Source organism: Trichomonas vaginalis, chromosome VI (genome assembly GCF_026262505.1).
Source record: "Trichomonas vaginalis G3 chromosome VI, whole genome shotgun sequence".
Lineage (NCBI taxonomy): Eukaryota > Parabasalia > Trichomonadida > Trichomonadidae > Trichomonas > Trichomonas vaginalis.
In genome coordinates this window covers 16,777,719-16,798,679 of record NC_067208.1, presented here as the reverse complement: position 1 = coordinate 16,798,679, position 20,961 = coordinate 16,777,719, and the positions used below count along the sequence as shown (strand labels likewise).

General features: G+C 30.3%; 6 protein-coding genes across 6 annotated transcripts, besides 1 other annotated feature; 4 read left to right on the top strand and 2 right to left on the bottom strand.

The window, feature by feature from the left end:
* Positions 1–658: 658 nt before the first annotated feature.
* TVAGG3_0878750 (A-type inclusion protein-related family) lies at positions 659–4,002 on the bottom strand (the record flags this gene model as incomplete). The annotated part of the gene is made up of 1 exon (XM_001309349.2): positions 892–3,897. The coding sequence occupies one exon, from the start codon at positions 3,895–3,897 to the stop codon at positions 892–894; it is 3,006 nt and encodes a 1,001-aa protein (XP_001309350.1).
* Positions 4,003–4,526: 524 nt separating this feature from the next.
* On the top strand, positions 4,527–7,671 carry TVAGG3_0878740 (quinoprotein alcohol dehydrogenase-like family; the record flags this gene model as incomplete). The annotated part of the gene is made up of 1 exon (XM_001309350.1): positions 4,527–7,331. The coding sequence occupies one exon, from the start codon at positions 4,527–4,529 to the stop codon at positions 7,329–7,331; it is 2,805 nt and encodes a 934-aa protein (XP_001309351.1).
* A 243-nt stretch (positions 7,672–7,914) lies between these two features.
* TVAGG3_0878730 (cyclin-dependent kinase inhibitor 2C-related family) lies at positions 7,915–9,555 on the bottom strand (the record flags this gene model as incomplete). The annotated part of the gene is made up of 1 exon (XM_001309351.1): positions 7,915–9,555. The coding sequence occupies one exon, from the start codon at positions 9,553–9,555 to the stop codon at positions 7,915–7,917; it is 1,641 nt and encodes a 546-aa protein (XP_001309352.1).
* A 233-nt stretch (positions 9,556–9,788) lies between these two features.
* TVAGG3_0878720 (uncharacterized protein) lies at positions 9,789–12,078 on the top strand (the record flags this gene model as incomplete). The annotated part of the gene is made up of 1 exon (XM_001309352.1): positions 10,087–12,036. The coding sequence occupies one exon, from the start codon at positions 10,087–10,089 to the stop codon at positions 12,034–12,036; it is 1,950 nt and encodes a 649-aa protein (XP_001309353.1).
* A 934-nt stretch (positions 12,079–13,012) lies between these two features.
* Positions 13,013–14,188, top strand: TVAGG3_0878710 (spectrin binding; the record flags this gene model as incomplete). Its single annotated transcript, XM_001309353.1, has 1 exon — positions 13,013–14,188. The coding sequence occupies one exon, from the start codon at positions 13,013–13,015 to the stop codon at positions 14,186–14,188; it is 1,176 nt and encodes a 391-aa protein (XP_001309354.1).
* Positions 14,189–15,718: 1,530 nt separating this feature from the next.
* Positions 15,719–20,081, top strand: TVAGG3_0878700 (spectrin binding; the record flags this gene model as incomplete). Its single annotated transcript, XM_001309354.1, has 1 exon — positions 15,719–19,885. The coding sequence occupies one exon, from the start codon at positions 15,719–15,721 to the stop codon at positions 19,883–19,885; it is 4,167 nt and encodes a 1,388-aa protein (XP_001309355.1).
* A 527-nt stretch (positions 20,082–20,608) lies between these two features.
* Positions 20,609–20,961: part of a mobile genetic element that runs on past the window's edge.

The window sequence follows — 20,961 nt, the reverse complement described above, 5'->3', positions numbered from 1 at the left end:
CCATATTATTTAGTTGACTGGGATGTACACATACATATTATTAAATATATTATTTCTCTTCCTCATCTGAGGAACAATGCCTCAACAAGTACCTCAGATGAGGAACAAAGTCTTCAATCAGATGTTGATTGAAGAAGAAAGTCTTCAAAGATTGTTTGTAATAATCTTTTAAATTTTTTCCTCATCTGAGGTACAATGCCTCAACAAGTACTTCAAAATAAGAACAAAATTTGTAAAAATTCCTTTTTCTCTAATAAAACCTTCATATCATTTTCATAAGTGGCTTATTCTTATATTATATAGATAACACAATTCATCTTCTCTTTCATATTCTTTATGATCACTCTAAATTTATCTTAATTCTAGAATCTCCTTTATATTATATGTAAGTTTATGTATATCACAGTTACAATAGGTTATGCATACTTTATAATAATGATTTTCATTAAAATTACATGCTTAAACCTCTTTTTGGAATCTTCAATGATTCTTTCATGGATTTCAGTATCGACCATAACACATGACATTATTATCGCAAGGATATTATAGTTCATTCTATATATGATTCAAAAGAATTTGCCTCAATAAGTGGCCGAATCTTGAACAACCATAATATAATATATACACCACCACAATTAGCTAGAATTTTGGATGAATTTTATTCATCGCTAGGTACACTCCTTACCAAATGGGAAGATAATAGGATTTTTTACAAATAAAAAATATAGTTGACTTTACTCTTCAATAGAACACAAGGAAATAATGAGATACTAAACACATTCAAACACGCTTTGTAATTATTAAAATATCAAAGTGTTTAAAGGATCAATAAATAATAATAAAAAGATATGAAAATTCAAAACAAAATAAAATAAAAATAAAAATTATAGATTACATAATAGCTTGTGCAACTGCATCAACTGTTGATTGAGATTCAGAAGCACACAGCAAGCGACGAATTGTAGAATCGCTTTCAGTCAATCTAGACAATTCATCACTTGCTTGTTTAACAACAGATCTGTACTGGCGTTCATCGAATACTGTTGAACCAGAGAAATACTGAGGGAATGATTCTGCTGCGAATGAAAGAATCTTCATCTTCTCTTCGTTGAAACTATTCGTCAACAACGAGATTCTTTCATTGAATTGTGAATCAGCTGCAGCAAGTTTAGCACGAAGAGTTACTTCACATAATCTCTTCTCTCTTGATGAAACTTCTTCACTTTGTTTCAATGATTTAGACATCTTTCGAAGTTCGATTTTAGCTGCCTGATATTTCTGTTTCATCTCATTCAATTCTTTTTGAATTGATGAATTCTCTTGGCAGAGTTGTTCGATATCTTTATGTCTATCACTAATCTGCTTCTCGAGATCATCAATAGCTGATTTGTTGACTGCAACTAACTGATTTCTTTGTGTTTGTAATTTTTCTTCAAATGTTGTTGACAAATCAACTAATTTCTTCTTGTGGAGTTCAAGATCGCGTTCCAAGATCTTTATGTTGCTATCTGCATTAGACAACAGTTTCTGCGATGTTTCCAATTGTAGTTTATATGATTTAGCTTGTGATTCTGCTTTGGAAACTTGATTTTCCATTTCTTTGATTTTTTCACCACATTTTTGTTCAACTTTGTTTTCTGTGTCACAAATTGCTAAATCGTAATCATCTTGGAGTTTCTCGTTCTTGTCTTTCTCATCTTCTAATTCATGTGTCTTCTGTTCCAAGTTTTGTTCCGAATCATGAAGTTTTGTTCGAAGAGTTTCAACAGTTCTTTGCAAAAGATCAATCTTCTTTTGATTGTCATCAGCGAAAACATTGATGTCTCTAACTGTATTCTCGGATTCTCTCTTTATCTCGTTAGCAGCAATCAATGCTTTATTCATTGCCTTCTTCATTTGACGCTTTGAATCAAGAGATTTCGATGCAATTGACTTCATTTGTTCAATATCTTTTTGTTGTTGAGAAATTTGAGTCGAAATACTTTCGAAATTACTCGAAGCCGGCAAATTCAAAACAGATTTGATTGTGTTCATCTGTTCATTCATGTTCTTGAGATCACGAACTAATGATTCATTGTTTTGAATCAAATTCTGGAGTTTAATTACTAATTCATCTTTTTGCTTTGAATCAAGGAATTCTTCCAATGTTGATGGATTTCCATTCAAATGGAGAGTGAAATCAATGACGAGAGAATTCGTGAATGCTCTCAAGCGGTCGAATACTTCTTTGGCATCTTGGTTCTGTTTAACAAGGGAAAGCTCTTTCAGCTTGAAATAGTTTTGTATGACCTTGTAAATGTTCTGTAATTTCGATTGGTTTTGGAGTTCTTTCTGTCGACCAATTTGTTCAATTTGATTCTGAAGAGATGCATCGAAATCAGGGAATGACCAATTAATAGATTCGGGCTGTTTTGCAGCTTGTGTAAGTTTGGAAATACTGTCTTTCGCTTCCTGCAAATCGAGTTTTGTGTTCAACTCTCTTTTCTCCGTTGTTTCGAGTTTGTCTTTCAAAGAAGAAAGCTCAACACGTTGTTTTAATGATATATCTTCTAGTTCAAGAACACGTTTGTTCAGGGATTCAACAAGTTTCTCACTTTCTTTCAGTTTGTTTGAAAGATCATCGTATTTTCTTTTAGAAACTTGTTGTTTTGACTTGTTTTCTACTGGTTTCTCAACAACTTTCTCGATTTGCGGCTGTTGTTGTGTCTGCTGCTTGGAAAGAAGTGAAGAACGAAGGGATTCACATTCTTTCTTGGAAGATTCGGAGAGAATTCGGAGATTATCGCATTCGAGTTTAGTTTTCTCGAGTTCTGACTGTAAATTATTGTTATCTGCCATGGCCTTGGAGAGTTTCTCAACAGTTTCGTCTTTGGCAGCTGTTAGTTTGTTGACAAGGTTCGATTTATCATTTAATTGTGATTTAAGACCTTGTAATTCGACTTCGAGAGTAATAATCTTATGAGCGTCTGGACTGTTGTCTTTTGTGATCTCTTCTGGAACAAGATTACGTTGAGAAAGAAGATTCATTTTTGTATCTTGCTTAAACTTGGAAAATTCGTTCTTTTCTTGGGTCCAGCGGTTCTCCATTAATGTAATCTTCTTCTGGAGACTCTGTACAATCAAGCTGTTCTCATCTCTAACTTGTTGGATTTCATTTAAGTGTTCGTCTTCTTGCTTTTGGATTTTTTCGTTCAAAGTATTGATTATCTGGTCCTTGTCATCAAGCTCGTTACTGAGTTGCTCTAACTGACGTAATGCTGCTTTCGCTTTAGATTTGTAACGTTTAGCAGTTGCAACAAGTATTTTAAGATTTGTATCATCCTGCGGTTCGGCAATAACAATCTCTTCTTGTTTCTTATTTTCAGAGGATTGTAGGAGCTTTGTTAATTCCTCAATGGAATTAATTTCGACATTAAAATGCCATTTAGAAGCCTGATAAAGCTTATCGAGTTTAGAATTGAAAACCTTTCGGTTGATGATATCAGTGTTCTGCTGTGATTTGAGATTTTGAAGTTCGTTTGTCAATGAATTAATTTTCTTAACATAATCATCAGCAAGGCGTTCGAATTCCTTATTTAATGAACTTGCGTCTTCATTGCGTGCCTGCTGGTGAGATTTCTTTTCTGATTCTAGTAAATCATTTAATTCTTGGTTTTGTTTCAATGTATGATCAAGTCTGTTTTGCAACTCCTCGTTTTTCAAGGTCAAATCCTTGATTGCTGCCTTGTTCTTAGTGTTTTCGTTAGTAACAGCTTCAACAGAATTGCAAACATCGAACATACGCTCAATTTGGGACTCTAATGTTGCATTTTTCTTAGTAAGGAGTTCATTTTCTTCCTTTAACTGGTTGATCTGATCAGCTGGAGAGTCTTCACCCTCAGAGGAAAAATCGCTCATTTTAAATTTTAACATCCTAAAGTAAACGGTCTCAGGTCGGTAAATTTTATTCGGATCATAATTCATCGAAAATAAACATCATAAGACAAAGACACACGATTTTTTTCATTATCTCACAAAAATACATATTTATCAATAACGTGGGTGATTTTTCACCCAGCCATAAGGATCACACTTTTGAGAGTTTTACATGGCATTTGCCGGCAAATGCTATGTAAAGTTATCTCAAATATTTTAGGGTAAATGCACCTGCACCCCCTGGGAAATAATTGAGAATAAATTACATGGCATTTGCCGGCAAATGCCATGTAAAACTCTCAAAAGTTGAGCCCCTTACGGCTGGGTGAAAAATCACCCACGTTATTCAAGATTAAATTTCAACAGAAATATTCAAATATTGATGTATATTCAATTATACCTCATATAAATTAGCATTATATTACTTGGTTACAGATCATTGTTGATTTTGATCGTAATCAAACAAAAAAAGCATGATATCAACAAAACACTTGCGTTTGATTGTTATATTATTTGTTTTAAACATGTATCAACTTAAAACGGTCAGCTAAAATGTTACAATCCTTCGGAATTCAACAGATCGGTATTCGTTTAAAAAGTGACAATCGCTGATGCTTTCTTCTCAAGATGTTCTTGAGCTTCAGCAGGTTGACGACGATGATTTTGACTTAATTCATCCTATTTTACTTTCAACATTCACTTCAACTCAAAATGAAGTTGGTATGGAAGTTATTCCAATTCCATCAACAATTATCTCGCGTCCTAATCAATCTAGAAGCAAAACTCGATTTAACATTGTCGATCCTGAAGATAAAAAAATATGGTATCAAATAAAATCCGACGAAAATCGTTATTTTCTTCTGAAATTAAAAGATAATAAAAATTTATGGGATCAAGCTCTTCAAATTGCAGCACCAGCTTCATGTGCATGCATATGCGGCAGTACGATTGTTGTTGCTTTAGAAGATGGCTCAATTCATTTTGTTGATAAAAATTTCGGTTGTTTTTGCATTCCATCGATTCTTATGCAAGGTAAGGCTCTTCACTTGAAAGCAATTGATAACGATAAGGTTGTTTGCATCAATTCCCTTAAGAAAGTTAGTGTTTGGAATTTAGAGTCTGGATCGAGAATTACAAAGATCTTTGATGAGACATATTCTAACGATATGCCTGCAATTGATCACGTAGACCTTACAAAAGAACTTCCAAACGGAGAATTATCTCCAATTATCTTTTTCAAGGATTACTCAGTTAGATGGTCACATTCAATGAACTATTGGGTTTGCAACAAGCCAGATATACCTCCGTACTTCGAAGTTAAGTACGAACATGAAACTGTCGCAGATATCGAAAATGATTTTACAGATGCTTTACTCTATTACGAAACTGACAAGGTTATACCTTTGTTCAAAGAATTACTCGCATTTTATCTCAAGGATACCCCTGAAAAAGCGATAACCTTAACTTTACAATTATTCTTACGATTTGGCGAATATTTCGATTCATACTGCGATATCTCGATATCAGAACTACTTACTATTGCCTCAACTATGATTGAAGAAAAGTCATCTGATTTATTACAACAAATAACTCAATCAAAGCAATACGAAATGGCCAGAAAAGCCAAGGATGCAACCGAGAAACCAAGGCTTATCTTCAAAGGCAAGCTTTCCACATCGAATCTTGAAGATGAAGAAATGCCTCAATCAGAACTTGAATCTGTTGCAGCAGAACGTGCCAAATATTCATATACTCCACAAGAGAATCGTTCTGCCATGTACGCTAGCCAGATATCTATTCTTCCTCTGCCAGATTTACTCAAGAATCTTACTCTTGTACAAGCGAACTACATTACAGTTACAAATGCCATCAAACAAGTATATGCCAATCCAGACAAGACGAATTACAACGTCTACATGTTCCAATTATCCCAACAATATTCTCAGATTATTCAACAGATTCAATACTACAATAATCTCAAGAATATGCACATAGCAAGAATCTCCAAGCTTGATTTCTACACAGCGGCCGATGAATTCAACAAATTGAATGATTATGAATCAAAGATGTTGTATTTGCAGAACAATGCACTTCTTAACTTCAAATACCAAGAGATGAAGAAACACCAACAAGATGCATCATCACAAAATGCACAAACAGGCAAAGAAGACGAAAATCCAGAAAATGATGACGCAGAAATTTCCGAAAACGACGAAGTTAAGCTTCAAATCGACGGAGACTTGACTCCTAAGTCCAAACAGAAAGGAAAGCAATTAACAATAGATTCAATGATCGCCAAATCTCCAAATTTAGCACAAGCACAAATTCCAACGAACCAAAACTATTTGATGGCGAATTTACCGAAGAAAAGAGGAAGACCACGAAAGAATCCACTTCCTCCTCCAATTCCATCTCCAACAAAACCTATTCCACAAATCACCCAAACAATGCAAACACAACAATCACAATCACAAGAAAAAGAAGAAGAGAAAAGTAATGAACAAAATAAAGAAGAAACAAATTCTCAACAATCTTCTCAATCTCAACCTGTTCAAACATCACCAATCTTGACTCCAGAACAATTAGTTCAATACCAAAACTACTGTAATATTTGGGGAGCTCAAATCAGAAGAATTCAAGAGTTGTTGACTCGATTGAAACAAAAACCAACGCAGGAACACTTGCAAATATACCAACAATACCAATACGCATGTACCATTCTTCGTAATCATTACCAAGCTGTTCAACAACAACAACAACAAAACCAACAAATTCAGCAAATACAACAAGAAGAACAAAAACAAGAAATTCCTGAACAAAGAATTGAATTATCTCAAGACCAACTAGATGAAATAAAGCGAGCTATGTATGAAGGAACAGCAACACAAGAACAAATACAAACATATCAGAAATATATAAGTCAAATGGCTCGTGATCAAATCAAAGAAACAGAATCAACGAAACAGAAGAAGAAACCAGGAAGAAGAGAAAGAGTTAATATTCCAAGAGATAATAGTAACAATGCACCTAAAAAGAGAGGAAGAAAGAAGAAGACAGAAGTTGTTAAAGAAGAAACAAATGAAGAAGAATCAGCAGAAGAAACTAATAAATCTCAAAATGATGAAATTCAAAAAGAAAATTCAGAAGAAGAAACAGCTGAAGAAATGGAACAACCAACTCAAACAATAAGAAAGAGTCCAAGGAAGCCAAAGAGAAGACACTTCCTTTCTTCAGAAAGTGAATCTGGAAAGTCACAAGACGAAAACGAAGAAGAAGAGGAAGAAGAAGAGAAAAAAGATGAAAAGGTTGATAAGGATGATGATTCAGATCATCATGAAGACTTTATAGATAATCGTAATATGGATAAGAATGATTTAGATTTGTTTGGAGATGATAACATCTTGAAATTCATGTAATATATTATATATTATATTTTTTGTGTTTATAAACAATAAATTTTCATTTATTTCTTATTTTTTCTATTCCATATACAATATAAGGTCACTAAAAAAGTGCGGAAATTAAAAACCGCAGTTTGAGTACTATCTGATAGTCTGTTCGTCAGAAAGTTTACATTTAAAAACCATCTGACACTATTTTTTTGCCCTTTCAAAGTTTTTGATAATGTCAAAAAGTATACATCGGGGTTCTCAATTTTCCTCTCAAAAGGCCAACTTTGCAGAAATTATTGCAATAATATATTTTGTGAAAAACATCGATTTGTTCTAAAACAAGAGATTCTTTTCTTTGTAGCTTTCTCTGTTGTTTCAATTATAATGGATTTATCACATGTTGCACTATAGATAAAATTCTCCTTGAAATTTCTTGTGGCCATATATAAAAAAGCTATTAAAATTTCTTGAAAAAAATCTTGGGTTTTATATTAAAAACTGACACTGGGAGGACATTAGAGCTGGGATTGAAGATGCCTCGCTCACTTGGGAAAAATACGTATCTATAGATTCAAGGTGATCAATGATAATTTCCGCATTCTGAATACTAAAGATGACTTTGTCCATCTCCATCTTTTTTATTGATATTTGCTCCATGTGAAATAAGAAGTTCGGCTGTTTCTTTACTATTATGAGATGCTGCATAATGAAGAGAGGTTTTTCCATCTCCATCTTTTTTATTGATATTTGCTCCATGTGAAATAAGAAGTTCGGCTGTTTCTTTACTATTATGAGATGCTGCATAATGAAGAGCAGTTTTTCCATCATTATCTTTTTCACTGATATTTGCTCCATGTGAAATAAGAAGTTCGGCTGTTTCTTTACTATTATGAGATGCTGCATAATGAAGAGAGGTTTTTCCATCATTATCTTTTTTATTGATATTTGCTCCATGTGAAATAAGAAGTTCGGCTATTTCTTTACTATTATGAGATGCTGCATGATGAAGAGCAGTTTTTCCATCATTATCTTTTTCACTGATATTTGCTCCATGTGAAATAAGAAGTTCGGCTGTTTCTTTACTATTATGAAATGCTGCATGATGAAGAGCGGTTGCTCCATCATAATCTTTTTCATTGATGCTTGCACCATATGAAATAAGAAGTTCGGCTGTTTCTTTACTGTTATAAGGTGCAGTTCTATGAAGAGCGGTTTGTCTTAATACATTAGTTTCGTTAATATTTGCACCATGTGAAATTAGAAGTTCGGCATTTTTTTTGCCATTAATTTCTGCTGCAATGTAAAGAGCAGTTTTTATATTTTTATTTTTTGTATTGATATTTGCACCATGCGATAAGAAATATTCCGAAAGTGACGGAATGTCAAACATCGCTGAATAAACAAAACAGTTGTTAATATCATTAGTTTGATCGAAATAAACTAAAAATGATTCAAGATTTTTAAATTTTCCGCAATAATCTAAATCGATCATTATATTGTATTCGTTCATCAAGAATGTGACAAAGTCAATGTTGTGTGAAATAATTGCATATTTCATGCACTCTTTATCTGGTGTTTGAAATTTTAAACATTCACTAATTATCTCTTGATTTCCACCTAAAAATGAAAATTCGAGACATTTTTTAGTTATTTGTGAGTTAAACTTCGTTCTTAACAATTTGAAGCAATCAACTGCTCCGTGGTAACAACATAATTCAAGGAATGAATAGATTCCATCAACTGGATATAAATAGCTTACAAATTTTTGATCTTCAACAAATTCATCTGATTCAGTATATATGATGAATTTATCTTTGTTATTATACATAATTGCTCTGTAAATTGTATCTTTTGTATGAATATCTAGATTTTTTGTTATTAATTTTTCGAAATCAGCAGATGTGTCTAATTTATTTCCATATTCTTTATAAAACAGAAAGTTTGAAATAAGTCTAACATTGTTGACCTCTTTGATATGATAATCATCCGATATGAGTTTGGCAAGAGATAAATATGACTTTGTATAACGATTATTATACGGGATGATATATAAAATAGCTCTGATTATATTTTGAGGAATGCATTTCTTTGAATCAATCAATTCTGTTTTGATGATTTTGTAAATCGAGTTTAATTCTTCTTCTTTGTCAGTTTTTAACTGATACAGTGAATTGTATGAATCGATGTAGTATTTATAGATACTTCTCAATTCACTGTATTTGTTTGGATGAAAGTCTTGATTAGACATTAGTATTTATGAAAAATTTAAAAATTCCATAAAAATTTGAATCGTGGAAAAAACTAAAATTACCATCACACTCATTTTACACAAATTTCATTTTTTTTAATTATTTTTTATTTTTTTCCACAATTCAATTTTTCTTCACAATTCCATTTTTTAAGTATATAAACATGCACTATTTTCCGCAAATTTTTTCCAATTTATTCAAAATATTTTCTGACAGATCAAGAGATTTTTTTGTCAGATTGAACAATGCGTCACGATATTATATGTCAACAACTATTTCCCTCAATCTGCGATGAAATAATTGAGTTAGATGCATCTGTTTTAATGTCATATGACTTTGATTCTTATGTAAATTCAGAATTTCACGTCAGATTTTACGGTCCTTTCATATTTTTAACAAAAAAATCAGATAAGAAAGATGAACTTCCAATACCAATATTTATTAATCATTACATTGGAATTAAATCCGAATCAAAAAAATGTATTGAGTTAATTCCAGCAACAACCGGGTGTAAAGACCACTATATTTTCATGTTCCAATCAAAAGAATTAGTCACCAAGTTCTTTTCAAGGTTCTATCGCGTCAGAAAAAATATTGAAACTTCAGTTTTCGAATTTCCAAAATTTATTTTACAAATTAAAGACAGTTCTAATAATTTTAGTACAGAAGAAGGCGTTTTCTCGGTTGACGATATCTCTTTCGACTCAACAAACTTTATAAAAAGTAGTTCTTACAGAAGCGTTGTAGTTGATGCAGAATCACCGAATAGAACTTCAGAATATCCATTTGCAATCAAATTTTCTGCATCAGGAGAGAAAGATGTCCACGAAACTTTATTTTCTTCAGATTCCGAGTTAATTCTTGGTTTTCTTACTCTCTACATTGCCATTTTAAAGAAAAATAGCCAAAAAGAGGAACCACTTACAGAAGATTCATTTGCAAAAGAACTTCCGAAGCAAAATGAAGATTTTATTTTTGGAGAGACCAAATTCATTTCCCCTGAACTAAACCAAAGAATGGAAATTTCGCAGAACACGGTTTCTCTCAAATTTTCACCGGTTATAGTTCCAGAAAAGGCAAGTCTGAAAAGAGAGTTAATTTCATTCGGTTTACCGATCAAGAGGCGAATATTTTACATTAATAGCTCACGAAGAATGCGAACACCTTTGTTTATGAAGAAAATTAAACCACAATTTAATTCAATTATTAATTCTCAGGATTCTAGCCGTTATCAGAAGACTTATACAGATGATATGATATTAAAGTACCCTGAAATCAATCTTCCTCCAACAAAATCCACTTCTTTCAAGTTTAATATTGCTGGTCCTTTAATTAATGAGTTTCTACAGACGAACTCCTCACCAACGTCAATGATGCAATCACTACAACTAGCATCACAACAGGATTCCTGTCCTCCTGACATAAAAATGCTTTTTGACAAATTAAAAATCACAATTCCTTCAAAAACCAGTTCAAATATGAACGAACCCGGTTCATATATCATTAACAAGATAAGAGATATCAATTCCCATCTCCAAAACCAAGAAAATCTCTCAAATCCGATTCCGACCGAATTTGTCAAAATTATTTCCAGCATTTTAGTAGATATTCCCAAGCCATCAGTTGATATCCGCCAGAATTTGTACGAATTCCTTAAAAAAGATCCGAAAATTGCGAAAATCCTTCCAAATCAGCAAATTTCGGACAAATTGCAGTCCGTGGCCATCGTAGTAGGCAGATTATTACTGATCCACAAGCTCACATCGTTTTTCAAGAGCCTGGCGAATAATTCCAAATGGCGAGAAGAAAATTACATGGTTGGATCACTGATGTTGTCGAGTACGTTCATTTGCGATATCGCATTGACGATTTCCGATATCGAACAGAAGCATTTCAAGGGAACTTTGACCAATTTGAAGAATTTCACAAAACCGATACCGATAGAAACTATTGAAGGTCGTATTTCTCTTTTGTCTCATGGTATTGTTAAGATGCAAATCACATCAGATGACGAACAGTGCTATGAATACGCATATGCTTTATTAATCCATTATATTTGCGATTTCTTCTCGAAAGACTTCATTTTACCAACGAACGTCGCAATAAGACAACTGAGGAGTCCATGGTATGTTTTCGCTAGCAGTTTGGAGATGCAAATCAACGACTGCAACGAAATTACAAATTTAGTTGCATTGTTGAAGCAGGCAAGTAATCATTTTGCATATTCCCCATCATCACTGATGAAAGTTTTCTTTTTGAACGGCCTTTCAATCGGAATTGCGTGGCAATTCATTCTTTTTGGTGCAGCAAGAGGTTCTTCAGCAAAACTCTACAAACCAACAGCTCCTGCATCTAACATTTCACGTGTTTGTGCTGTTGCATTATCAATTGCAACACTGAGATTTGTCAACATCGAACTTAACTCAGAAAATGTTCTTAAATACGCTGATGAATTCAGTAACATGGAATCTGTTTATTAAAAATATTGTTTGTTTTAAATTTTCTATACTATTTAAAAATTGAATGCATTCAAATTTTTTGATTTATATTTTAAAAAATTAATATAAAAAAATTTAAAAGTTTTTTAGCTTTTTAGTTATCATTCATATTTCCTCATGCACATTCCAAAAACTGAACAGTTTATTTTAGATGATATTTTATCGTTATCGTCTTTAACGTGAGAAATTTTTACTGATTAGATAGAACAAAATCCAAATTTAGATTTAAGATATAAGATTAGATAAGGATTTTTTTATGTTTTTGATTACCATAATTGAAGAAGGTTTCAAATATAATTTTATATAATTACCATAATAATAACAGTCATCATCATAATAATTTTATTTTTATGTTTTTCAAAAATAATTGAAGAAGGTTTGTTTTATATGGCCACGGATGCAATTGAAGAAGGTTTCAAAATTAAAAATATTGATTTATCATCATATATCGATTCCAATGATGTTGAACTACTTAGATATTGGTTAGAAAATTTAGATTGTGTACAGAATTTAAAGATGTATAAAATTATGGAGGATATCGATGAAGAGTTTACATCAGAAGAAATATTCATGGAATTAATCTATAGTAGTAATCTAAAATTATATTGCCAAGCATTTTTCTACATGTGTTGCAAAAGTAAATTTTATCATTATTTGCAATAATCCCAAGAAATTTAATGTTAATTGGAAACAAATGTTACAAATTGCAAAGGAATATGATGCTCAAAGTACTTTCATAGTATTAAAGAATTCAATCAATTTTAGAGTTGAAACATGGAAAATGAGAGATTTGTTATTTTTATCACTCCAACGACAAAATAAGTTTTGATTTTACAGATCGCCACTCCAAATTTTGGGTGATTTACCAATACAATTTTTCGATTTCGTCATTTCAAAGATTCGATGTATTGATTTTCAAGTTGGCTCAAATAATATACCATTTTTGATATATGCTTTTATGTTTTATAAAACATCTTACGCATTAAAGATAATTGATATTGGAGCAAATGTCAATTCATTTGTAACATACAAAATAGTTGAAGAATGTTTTCAAAAGTCCGCTTTAATTTATGCAATTGAAAAGAAAGATATATCATTAATTTTACATTTGTTAGAAAAAGGTGCAGATATCAATCAGGATATCAAATTCGAAAAATCACCTTTCATTTGTGCTTTTGAAACACAAAACTTTGATGTAATTAAAATCATTATAGATATATATAGTGGTGCAAAAACAAATAATACATACAGCAAAGCCCCAATTATATATGCGTTAGAATCAAAGCAACTAAATTTAATTGAACATGTTTTATCGATTGGTTGTTCCGTGAATGCTTATAATGCAAAAACCAACGTGTATTCAATTGATTATGCATTTGAAATGCACTCAGACGAGATAATGAAATGTTTAATAGATAATCACGTTGACATTTCCAAATCAACAAGATTCATGAATATTGAAAAGGAAATATTTAAAGGATTTCATATTGATGTTATTGATTCCTTAATAATGAATCCAAATTTGAATATTTATTACGATGTTTCAAATTATTCATTTCTACCAAAATATTTATGCCAATGCCCAGAATTTGCAATCAAATCATTACAACAGAAATTTAATTGCATCAATGCAATCGATAAACATGGATACACCGCAATTTATTGCGCAATCAAACACTTCGGTTCAAATCTTGATAAAATAAAACTCCTATTAGATTTGGGAGCTGATCCAAACAGATGCAGATTTAAAGCTTTCGTTGCAATTGACACAGCTAATGAAGAACTAATCAAACTTTTGATTCAATATAAAATTTATCTCACAGTAAGATGCACTGATAACATATCTGTATTCGAATACTCTTTGAGATTAGAATCTTCAAAAATTTTAAAGATTTTAATTGATTCACTAACAAGGAAAGGAATAATTTTTGAAAGATTTTTCCCTGCACTTATGTCACAATCTGATTGTTTCAAAATAGAAGTGATGCATGAGTTTGAAAATCAAATCTTTCATAAATCAATTTTAACAATTGCAATAGAAATGAAGAAGTACAACATGATTCAAAATTTACTATTCTTTTTATATGATCGAAAGTTTTTAGATAAGTGTTTAGTGTTATGGTTAAAAGAATAATGTATTAAAGAAAAAGATTTGGAATATTTGCAAGGATATATTAATAACTTAAAACATATTCCTATTTATATCAATAATAAGAATATATTACTTACTTCTATTGAAAATCAAAACATCAAAGTTGCAGAATATCTCTTGCAAAAAGGAGTTAAACTTTCCAAAAATGATATAGCATATCCTTCATTTAACGAATGTTTTTCAATTGTTATACAAAACAAATCAATTATCTTGGTTAGAGAATTTTTGAAAGTAATTGACCATATACCCGAAGAATGCTTTTTTGATGCCATTAGTTCAAAATCAATTGACATTGTTAGGGAGTAACATAAGAGGGTTATTCAGGAAGAAATAAATAAATTCCAATGGCAACTATTATATACAATTACTGCTTATTTCAAAAAAGAAATTTTCCATGAATTGGAATATTTAATTCAGGGCTTTACAATTACTGATAATGATGGTCAAAATGCTCTTCATGTTGCTGTTTCTAATGTAAGTGGGAGAGATTGCATTGAAATTTTAATGAGGAAACACGTAAATATCAATTTGAAAGACAAACTAGGAAGAAAGCCGCTAATTCTTTCAGCTTTCCTTGCCAAAGGAGAAAATCTGAAGAAATTAAATGCCATGATTTTTGGCATACTCAAAAATGGTGCCGATATTGAATTGCTAAACAATAATAAATTAAATGTTGAACAATACGCTAAGAATAATAACTATAATGAGCTTTTAACCAGGATTCAACCATGTGACAATAGACATCCAAAGAAACGTAGGTTTTTATACATTACACTTAAAGGTTATTCATAAATCTTGGAACAACAAACTAATGGTATTTTATAACAAAAATTATTATTTTTGATAATTTGCAATATTTTAAATTAAACATAGTTTAATATTGATACACATGCTCTAATCCGTAATTTTCAAATTTAAGGACGTATTATTAGCACCTAGAATATAATAATAATAATCTAATCATTTTTATAGATTATTAACATTTGAACAACGATTGTATTCTTTCTTTTTTATTGGTACACAATGACATATTTATTTTATTCAGATATTCATTCTTTTTTATGATATCATTCATCCTTTTCTATGATATTGAGTAATGGTGAAAATTTGTTCGAAAATAATTCTATTTAATATTACGTAAGACGTGAATTTTGATAAGACATGAATTTATTATTTCAATTTTCATTATTTCTTTTTTCACATATGGCTCCAAAATTACCATATAACCTGGACATATATTCAATATGCGGATGTTCAATCCAGGATTATTTGACAGAATTACATCATAAAAGTGAAAAATTATGAAAATCATTTTGGAATGATATGCCATTAAAAGAATTATGCAAAATAAAGTACAACATCAATAACAAACCAAATTTACTAAGAATTTACCCAAACTCATATTCATATTTTCGCGATTTTGAGATATCAATCAATTGTTTACATAATAATCTAATTTTCAGAAGAAAAAATATCGATATCGAACAGAATACAATAGATAATGCAATAAAAATGATTCAAAACAATCAAGTCGAAGATTTCAAGAGCTTAATTGATGACAAATTTCAGTTTGATAATTCTGAAAAGAGTGGACAACTAATTAATTGTGCCGTTTTAAAAGAGAATATTGAAATTTTCAGATACCTTAAGATGCTTGGTGCAAAAGAAACAAAAGAAACTTATCAATATGCAGTTATTACAGGAAACACAGAAATAATTAGTCTTTTAGCCGAAACTGGTCATAATTTTGGAGATGAGTTACTATTGGCTATTGAATTCCACAGAAATGAAATAGCTGATTGGATAATCTCTAATTATGAATGTCCATCAATCAATCCAAAATTATGCTTACAATTTTTAAATATAGAAGCATTTTGCTTTTGCATTCAAAACAAAATCGGAAATCCATTGATTGCTTTTCTTGATTATGGTTTAATAGATTTTGCAAAATGTGAAATTAACAATGGTCATACAATTGAAACCAAAGATTTTGCCAAATGTATCAAAAAATGTAACATTAGCTTAGTTGAACTTATTCTTCAAAACAGAGAAAAAATAATTTCTTCATGGGATTCAAAGCCATTCAATGAATATAATATCATTCAATATTTAGTCGGAAGAGACCAAATTGATATATTAAATCTATTGTTGAAAAATATCAATGATATTGAGATTTCGAATAATGACCTAAACGTATGCATTAAAAGAAGACAAAATTCAATTTTCAATACATTATATGAGAGAATCCAAAAGAACCAAATCAATTTTGAAAAGCTTGCTCAGACTGCAGTAGATTCAAAGCAAAACAAAATTATTAAATTCTTGTTAAATAATGGCTGTCCAGCTGATGTAAAAATACATAAAGATGACTTAATAACATATGCAATTAGTTGTAATGACAAAATTTTAATTGATTTATTATTCTCCAAGGGCGCAAAAGTCAATTTAAATAACAATTTTACATTGGATGCAATAGCCAAACTATCATTTAATGATTTCCAGGGTATTGTTTCAAGAGTTGGAACATTAAATAATGTAAATATATTAAAAGCAATGGAATATTTAGATAATGAAGCAATAATTTATATGATTAAATCTGGAGCAGATTTTAATAGAATTATTACTTACACAAATAATAAACTGAATTATGAATTATCTCCATTACTTAAGGCTGTTCAAGAAGAAAATGAAGAACTTGTTAAGTATTTACTTCAAGTTGGAGCTTCAGTTTATATCAATTGCGAAAAACATATGTTCATTCAAGCTTTAGAAACACATAATTTGAATATTATTAAAATGATTGGAGGTCAATATTCTAATCTGAGATTTCATACAAGACATCCATTAATTCTTTATGCAATTGAATCAGGATCAATTGATATTATCAAATATTTAGTTTCACGTAGAGTTCCAGTAAATGGGCGACATAAAAACAATAAAGAGTATTCGATTGATTATGCAATTCAGAGAAAGTCAAATGAAATTATGAAATATTTGATAGAGAACGGACTTTCTTTTGCAAAATCAGAACTTTTTTCCAATCCATATCATGAAGTATTCCGTTATTATAATATTGATGTTATTGAAGCATTAATCAACAAACATCCATATGATTATAACTATTATCGTTCTGATCTTCCAAAAGTTTTGTTTAGATTTTCTAAAAGCACAATCAAAAGAATCAACAATTATCATTCTTGCATTAATGATACTGATTCAGAAGGAAATACAGCATTAATTTATGCAATTAACGCCCAAAAGCCAGATTTTGATATGATTAAATATTTACTTGAATTAGGAGCTGATCCAAATAAATGTGAGAAGACTCTGTTTATGGTCATCGATCAAAACAATCCTGAAATGATTCAATTATTACTTGATCACGGTGCAAATCCAAATATATATTACAAAGAATTGACACCAATTGAATATTGTCTCAAATTAAAATCAATGGATATTTTGAATATCTTCATTAAAAAAGGTGGAATTCAAAACATTCAGCATGAAAAATTATACAATGAACTTTTGAACACAACAGATGATTTTATTAAAGATGTGACAAAAATGTTGATTGCAAATAATATTGATCTTAATTTTGAAAGGTTTTCGGCATTATATTTTGCTTCATCGAAAAATAACTACAATATTATATTGTATTTATTGGAAACATATCAATTTAATTCTAGATCATATCAACAAACAATTATCAATTTGCTTAATAAATCAAAGTATTCTGAAAAAGATTTCGCGGTATTAAATCAGTTAATTAGTCATGTAGATAGTTTGGATTTTTCAGATGAAAACGGCCAATCTTTGATTATGATTGCAATCCAAAATCATGATTATGAATTGGCAGAATTCCTTCTCAATAAAGGTGCAACAATCACCAGAGAACATTCAAGGTTATCTTCATTTACGGCATGCTTTTATCGAGTTATTGAAAAACAATTGATTGAATTGATAAGAGCATTTGTCAATGTTATAGATATAGTGAATTATAAGGCTTTGATTTATTCGATTGAATCTCAATCATTAGAAATCATCAAATTAATAAAGTCAAAAAAACTTGTTACAAAACCAGATTGTTACTTTCAAAAGTTAATATATTATCTTGACAAATACTTCAACAAAAACATTTTAGATGAACTAAAGGATAGTATTCAAGAAGTCATTTGTTCTGATTTAAATTCTTTTTCAAAAAACATTCGAAACATCCAACTATTTGAATATATCATTGACAATTTTAATGTCGACCAAAAGGCTCTTGAAAATGTTATTGAAGAATCTGTGAAAAGGATCAAAGATCCTCAAATATTTGAAAAATTTTTTAACAAATTGGAAAATGTGAATTTCATGACATCGAGCGGTGAACCGATCATTTTCTTTATTGTTAAATCCTCAAATATCTCCGCCCTTGAATCAATACTGAAAAGAAAAGATGAAATCAATTTCGAACATGAAGGAATTCCTTTAATTTTGATGGAATTCATATATTTCGACAAAGAGTATTATGATAAATTTTATAATCCAGATATCAAGTTGAAATTGAATGCAACAGATCGCAAGTTCCAAATCACACCATTTGCATTTGAATTTGCACTTGAGAAGAAGTTTCTTGATCTGTACTACTTTCTTGAATCATATTTAGATAAAGCACATATAGATATTAGATTGATTATTGTAGAAGATCTTCTTGAAATATATCAGAAAAATTTCCCCAATTATGAGAACATTACTGAACATCTCAAATGCGCAATTCTTAACAAATCTCTTCGAATCCTGAATTTTTTACTTGATAAATTAGATTCGATTCAATATGGATTTTATATGAGTGCAATTGCATCAAGATCAGTAGAAGTTGTTAAGAAACTCCTTGACAAGCAGGATCTTCCACAACATACAGAAGATTGTCGCCCTATTTTATATTATCTAATTAGATTTTATAATAAGGACGTTTTTGAATTCATGACCAAGTATATTTCTGATTTCGAAGAAAGTATTAATATCGATGGAAAGATATATAGTTGTCTTCAAATTGCAGTAATATTCAAATCAGACAAAGAATTTATTAAATTTTTGCTTGATAAAGGAATATATTATGATCCTAAAACTGATATTCAACTTGATCCATTATTTATAGCTGTTCACCTTTCAGGTCAGGATAAAGAATATTACAATGAAATCATCGAATTAGTTCTTAAATATAAACCAATTTCAAATAAAGAACTTGGCGAGAAACTATACAATGGAGCCATTAATAATAACAATGATGAACTTATTACAGTAATGTTAAAAAATGACAAATACAACATTATTGGAAATATTAAGGGCGAAATCAAAAAATCAACATTTCACGACTATCCTGAAGATAAAGTTTATGAGGAGATCTATTTCTGTCAAGGAGTTTATAATGACCATATTATTAATGATTATTGTGTTGATGACTTTCATTCTGATGATGATGACTTTGATAGTGATGATGACTTTGATAATGATGATGACTTTGATAATGATGATGACTTTTATTGTGATGATGACTTTGATAATGATGATGACTTTTATTGTGATGATGACTTTGATAGTGATGATGACTTTGATAATGATGATGACTTTGATAATGATGATGATTTTTATTGTGATGATGATTTTTATTGTGATGATGACTTTGATTATTATTAGATTTTATATTTTAAAGAATTTCACAAATATAATTATGATAGAAATGTTTAAAGCTTGTTTTTCAATTTTATGATATTGATATGAAGAAGACAAGAGATCTAGGCATCGTTATTTCGAAAATGCTTCATTTCAACAGGAAAAGAATGTGAATATTATATGCTTGATCATAGAGTCACACATATTAATATGATTGCAAGTTGAATTTTTTTTATTTTTATAATAAAACATTTTTATAATAGTAATTCAGATACTATGTACACTTATATATTAAAGTATATGTGGTAGTATTTGGCAATTCAAGTTAACCATGGACTTGTCTGCATCAAAAAATTATAACTATGGCAGCTATAATTCACTTAAGATATTATATCTATATATTGTGATGTTTCCTCTGATCTGAAATATTCCTGTCGCTGGCTACTTCGTAAACTGTTGAAATTTGAGATTTACCACTCAAATTAGAAATCAATCAGTATAAAGTGTAATACTATATCATTTATCAAATTTTGAAAAACTATGGCAGCTATAATTTTTTATTTTTCTTGAATTCAACCCCGCATATGTCCTTGAACAGGCGAGAATTTTAAAAAGCGTTTATTTTCATGCTAAGAATTGAAATTTATGACATTTGAGTTAAAAGACTCAAATGTAAATTTTAAATTTGGAAAATTAAATTTATTATCTTTTGAGAATCAAACTACTTTTGCTATGTTTTTCGTGATTAAAAAAAAAAAAAAAAAAAAAAAAAAAAAGGTAGTGGGGCTTCCAGGCACTTCGTGCCTTCTAGCCCTGATGTTGATGTTTAGTATAAATGAAGTTTTTATTCGGAGGACTCTTCTTCTTCCTCCATTGCTTCTGGGAAGAAGCCTTCTTCTGGGTCGAAAACATTATATAATGTGTCGCTTTTCACAAATTATATATGTTTTCATGTTTTGTCACTTTTCTGTCACTTTTCAGGGAAAAACATTTTTATTATTATATATAAATGAATTTTACAAAACCACCGTTACCGTTCTTTGGAAATAAGAGTAGATGTAAAGATATTCTATTGAGAGAACTTAAGAAACTACCGAATG